This window comes from Maylandia zebra, linkage group LG2 (genome assembly GCF_041146795.1).
Source record: "Maylandia zebra isolate NMK-2024a linkage group LG2, Mzebra_GT3a, whole genome shotgun sequence".
In the NCBI taxonomy this organism is placed as follows: Eukaryota; Metazoa; Chordata; class Actinopteri; order Cichliformes; family Cichlidae; genus Maylandia; species Maylandia zebra.
The window spans coordinates 7,138,631-7,144,630 of record NC_135168.1 but is presented as its reverse complement, the minus strand read 5'-3'; the positions used below and the strand labels follow the sequence as shown (position 1 = coordinate 7,144,630).

The window sequence follows — 6,000 nt, the reverse complement described above, 5'->3', positions numbered from 1 at the left end:
CTGAAGTTTGACAATGTGATGTCTATTGTTGTGAAATGCATCAACCAAATCAGATCCAGGGGCTTAAAGCACCGAAGGTTCTGTGCTTTTTTAGAGGAAATGGAGTCAGAATATGGGGATGTGCTCGACTTCACTGAGGTACGTTGGCTCAGCAGGGGAAATGTATTAAAGAGACTTTTTGAGTTGAGAGCAGAAGTGAAGCCTTCATGGAGAAGGATGGAGTTAGTGTTCCTGTGCTAACTGATCCCAAATGGCTCATGGACTCAGCTTTTCTTGTTGATATGACACATGAGCTTAATGTACTGAACAAGACGTTACAAGGCCAGGGGCAACTTGTCAGTGCTGCCTATGACAACGTGAGAGCATTCTCCACAAAACTGGCGCTCTGGAAAGCTCAGCTCTCTCAGACAAACCTTTGCCATTTCCCAGCATGCAAGGCACTCGTGGATGCAGGCACACCATTCAGTGCTGACGAGTATGTTGATGTCATTTTGAGGCTACAGGAGGAATTTGATCACAGGTTTGCTGACTTCAAGACACACAGAGCCACCTTTCACATTTTTGCGGACCCCTTCTCCTTTGATGTGCAAGATGCCCCTTCTGTGCTTCAAATGGAGCTCATTGAGCTGCAGTGCAACTCTGAACTCAAAGCAAAGTTCAGGGAGGTGAGTGGAAAAGCAGACAAGCTTGGACAATTTTTGAGAGGATTGAGCCCTAGTTTCCCTCGGCTTTCCCGAATGTTCAAACGGACCATGTGCCTTTTTGGTAGCACATACTTGTGCCAAAAGCTCTTCTCCACTTTGAACTTCAATAAGTCCAAGTACAGGTCCAGACTTACGGATGATCATCTTCAAGACATACTGAGGGTCGCAACTGCTTCCTCCCTCAGGCCAAATCTGGCTCGGCTATGCGAGAGGAAACGCTGCCAGGTCTCTAGCAGCAAGGAGTAGGCAAGAGAAGCCATGTTCAGAAGAACAGTTCATTTTCTACAGTGTTCCATTCATGTTCAGAAGAAGGTTATAGAACTGTTAATACAGACATTTCAATCTAAATACAGCAGATATAGAAGACTGAAAGATACACACAAGTTCACTGACTAAAAATATCTTATTATTATTTTATTTATGTATTACAGATTGATTTATTTTCTTATTAATTCTTAATTTGTTTATTTATTTTTCATATTTTGTGTTAAAAAATAAAAATAAAGAGATTTGAGAGGATTGGAATTTTTTTAACCATGCCTTTCTTGTGGAAAACCTAATGCGGCCCAGCCTCACCCAGACTCCGCCTGCAGCGGCCCCCAGCTAAATTGAGTTTGAGACCCCTGTCCTACACCATAAATCAGTAAGAGAGGGTACGACCTCTCTCATGGCCCCAAGTGGTGTGTGCATGCCAGAGCACTCTGGAAGGCACACAGAGTCTTTACAGACTACTAAGGATCGAACCTCTATCATCATCCAATCGATTATAAAACTAAGCATGTATGAGTAAATATTTTTAAGCATATCCCATATGGAAAAGACTAAAAACTTATATGATGAAAGTCATACTCACGAAAGTGGCCACTTTCTCATTACTTTCATATATTGTTTTAGTAAGTATCGAAAACATACAAGTTTCATTATATAATTTTTCAAGGGATCTTATATCTGTTTTCACTCTTGTATGCTTTTCATACAAGTTTCACACAAGACAGATACAAACTTTATAAGATTTATATATCTTTTCCATATGGGAAATGACAATCAACAATATAAAGCTTACAGCTGGTTTTAATAACAACATTTATTTGTTTCTCAAATGAGAAAGAGCTATCGAGAAACACTCCTAAATCTTGAGTTCTTAACTTTTCCAGTGGGCCAAATTCAACATTATCTGCTAATGCTAAATAGGCTGCCGTTATTAACTAATGCTAATTGGATGTGAATTAGCATTATGCACTAATGCTAACACTTACTTTTTAACAATGTGAGTAGCTAATGCTAACACTATTTCCCTTAACTTTATAACAATGTGAACGGCTAATGCTAACACTCTTTTCCCTAGCAATACAACATCTGAGCTGCTAATGCTGAGTAGGTCGCCATTAGCACCTACGTCTAATTAAAGGCAAATACGCATTAGAACCTAATGCTCATATCGTTTTCCTTTGCTTTATAACAATGTGAGCAGCTACTGCTAAATAGCATTAGCTAATAACAGCAGTCTAATTTAATGTAAGTTAGCCTCATTTGCATTATAACGATGTGAGGAGTTAACGCTAAGTATGCTGCCATTAGCAGCTAATTCTAATTAGGGGTGAATAATTATTACCAGCTAATGCTAATATGGTTTTCTCTTCCCTTTTAACAATGTGAGTAGCTAGTGCTGGGTAGGCTGGTGCTAGCAGCTAATACTAAAGCTAAAGCTAATTTGATGTGAATTAGCATTACATTAGTGAGGAGTTAATGCTAAGTAGACTTCCATTACAGGTAATGCTAATTTTAGGTATTTAGGAATTGGCAGATAATGCTAATACCATATTTTCTTGCATTATAACAATGTGACCAGCTAATGCTAAGTAGGTTGCCGTTATTAGCTAATACTAATTTGAGGTGAATTAGCATTATCCGCTTATGCTAACAATGTTTTTTCTTACTTTTTAACAATATGAGTAGCTAATCTGAACATTTTTTTTAATTTAATTTTAACTTTTCCCCTGCGATGTGAAGAGGTAATGCTAAATAGCACGCCATTAGTGGCTAATTCTAATTTTAGATGAAAAAGCATTAAAAGCTAATGCTAATACCATATTTTCTTGATTTATATCAATATCAGTAGCTAATGCTAGGTATGTAGCCATCATTAGCTAATGCTAATTTAGGTGAATTAGCATCATCCGCTTATGCTAACAATGTGTTTTTTTACTTTTTAACAATACGCCATTAGTGGCCAATTCTAATGTTAGATGAGAAAGCATTAACAGCTAATGCTCATACTGTTTGCTTTGTAAGAATGACAGCAGCTAATGATACGAAGTCTACCGTTGTTAACTAATGTTAATTTGATGTGAATTAGCATTATCCGATAATGGTAACTCTTTTCCCCTGCATTACAACGACGTCAGGAGTTAATGCTAAGTAGGCTGCCATTAGGGGCTAACTCTAATTAGGGGTGAACAATTATTAGCAGCTAATGCTAATACCGTTTTCTCTTTCCTTATAACAACTTGAGCAGCTAATGCTAATTTGATGTGAATTAGCATTATATTAGTGAGCAGTTATTGCTAAGTAGGCTACCATTAGCAGCTAAAGCTAATTTGAGGTGAATAAGCATTAGTAGCTAACGCTAATACCCTTTTCTCTTGTGTTATAATGATGTGAAACGTTAATATTGTTCTCAAACAACAGAATGAGAATGAAATATTGATTCTAACAGGGCCCATAAACAGTATTAGCTTAGCAGCATTAGCTTATCAGAGTTTCCATCATGGTCACATAAATCCTTAGCAGAGCAAAGTGGCCTACTTAGCAATAGCTGCTCAAGTTGTAGAAAGCAAGGGAAAACAGTAATAGCATTAGCTGCTAAATGTGCACTTGAGAACAAATTTATTGTTAATTCAGCTGTGAATGTAGAGTTTGTCATTATTTAAGCTTCCATTTCCAAATGTTAGCTGCTCCTGTCTGCCTCTTTGTCACAAACACAGACTGAAATGATTCACAGCCTTGTTTCATCCTTCTGTCACTGTGGACATACAGCATGGGAAACATACACATGGCTGACACTTTATTAGGTACACTGGTATCTATCTCAGGTACACCTGTGACCTAAATGTTCCTGCAACCAGACTCCTTGGAGACCCCTACATAAATATCCATGAACTATCCAGCTAGACTAGTGTGTCTGTCCCTGAAAATATTCCTGCATGTGTGATTGTTCATGTCTCATCTGCAGGAAACAAACAGGAAGTGAGTGAAGGACACAGGAAATGATTCCAGCTCTTCCTCCTCTATCAGACATTCTCTCCATACCTGAGAGTGTCCAGTCTCCAGGCTGGATCCTTCAGTCCAGCCGACAGCAGCTTCATTCCTGAGGGACCTGGATGATTGTAGCTCAGGTCCAGCTGTCTCAGATGGGAGGGGTTGGAGCTCAGAGCTGAGGCCAGAGAAGTACAGCCTTCCTCTGTGATCAGACAGCCTGACAGACTGCAGACACACAAAACAACAATCAATCTGTCAACAATCGTTTTCTCTTTGTCACAATAACATCTATCCATCCATACATCCATTCAATGTAACTTTATTTATAAGTGACAATACCCAACAGACAACAACAGTCATCTGAAGCTGTTTAACAGTGTAAGGTAACCGCCTCCACTGTGAGCAGCAATTGGTGATGGTGGGAAGAAGAACTCCCTTTGACACAAAGATCCTCCCAGTGAAAACAGGCTCCAGGAGGAGCATCTACCATGACTGGTTGCAGGGTGAGGGGAAAGAGAAGAACATGAACATCAAGAATGCAGCGAGTGGTAAAATAATAATAATAATAATGGATTGGATTTATATAGCGCTTTTCAAGGCACCCAAAGCGCTTTACAATGCCACTATTCAGTCACTCTCACATTCATACACTGGTGGAGGCAGCTACGGTTGTAGCCACAGCTGCCCTGGGGCAGACTGACAGAAGCGAGGCTGCCATATCGCGCCATCGGCCCCTCTGGCCAACACCAGTAGGCAAGTAGGGTAAAGCCCAAGGACACAACGACCAGGACAGAGAGCCCAGGGATCGAACCGGTGACCTTCCGGTTACAGATGCGATTCCCAACCCCCTGAGCCACGGTCGCCCTAAATAAAGATTTGACCTCAGTGTGCTCAGTGTTCCTGTCTATTCCTAACATATTCCTAACACGATAGCTGCACTTTAGAGCTCTAAAACTGGAACTGACACATAAAAATACTGAGAACACAGACTAGCAGCCACTGCATGGCCTCGAGTACGTATGTGGTGCGTTCAAAGAGCATCAGCATAGACATGGTGGGTTCAACAATATAGGACATAACAATTTCTATGGCGAAAATACTATCAATGAATGAGCCATAACATTTTAGCCATGTAAACATGTTATCAGTGGGCTTTCCAACAACTTGCATTGATCATTAAAGGATAAAATACGTGAGTCGAGGTCACTACGAGCCATGCGAGGGTCAAACATGGCAGAGAACCTTCCAGCAGCATCTTGGTTTATAATCCGCCTTTGGATCATCAGTTTAGGAGATGAAGGATCCAAGTAAAATAACAAGTTAAAAAATATGCAGCTATGGTCACTCACATGGACATCCTCCACACATACATCATGTATATTTAAACCCAGGGAGAAAACAAGATCCAGTGTGTGACCCTTTGTATGTGTGGGGCCAGAAACATGCTGCCTAAAGTTAAAAGACTCAGTGACAGTGATGAGCTCAGCAGCAGTGTTACAGGATGCTTCATCAATATGACGGCTCAAATCTCCCAACCTTCTCCAATGAAATGATGGATGTCAGAAGGTCATTAAATTCAGTTAGAAAGACCCCATCAGGTAGAATAAAATACAATAACTGGTTTTTAGAGAACTGACCATCATCTGTGACTCAAATGCAGAAAAGGAGTCCGAGGTCATCAGACTGCATGTGAATCTGTCCTGGTAAACAACAGCGAGTCCTCCACCACGTCCTAAAAGACGCGGAGTTCAGATGACGGAGCAGCCAGCCGGGCAGATTTCATTCAAGTGGACATAATCAATGTTCCCTCTAAGCTGCGCACGGGCGCAATCCGCTGACACGCTCTCTGCACACAGAGTATCTGCATTGCGCACAAAAAGATATCTAACAGGCTGTGAGGCTCCTGAACTCTCTGCCCCCCTCTCACGGACAATAACCATATCCAACTTCTTAATAGCAATGAACTGGTCTGCATTGGTGCATCATATCTTTATTCTCTTCCCCCTCCTGCCCCCCCCCCCCTCCTTCTTAAATAGAT

At 40.8% G+C, this 6,000-nt stretch overlaps 1 protein-coding gene and 1 long non-coding RNA gene across 2 annotated transcripts in view; one reads left to right on the top strand and one right to left on the bottom strand.

Moving 5' to 3' along the window:
* LOC112432149 (uncharacterized) overlaps window positions 1-6,000 on the top strand; it is a 499,305-nt gene that overhangs the window by 82,764 nt on the left and 410,541 nt on the right. The gene's annotated exons all lie outside the window — the stretch shown is intronic.
* LOC143413228 (NLR family CARD domain-containing protein 3-like) overlaps window positions 1-6,000 on the bottom strand; it is a 31,322-nt gene that overhangs the window by 4,448 nt on the left and 20,874 nt on the right. The window contains exon 5 of the mRNA XM_076875992.1: window positions 4,022-4,187. Coding sequence (XP_076732107.1) covers window positions 4,022-4,187 — 166 coding nt within the window. The remainder of the gene's footprint in view (window positions 1-4,021; window positions 4,188-6,000) is intronic.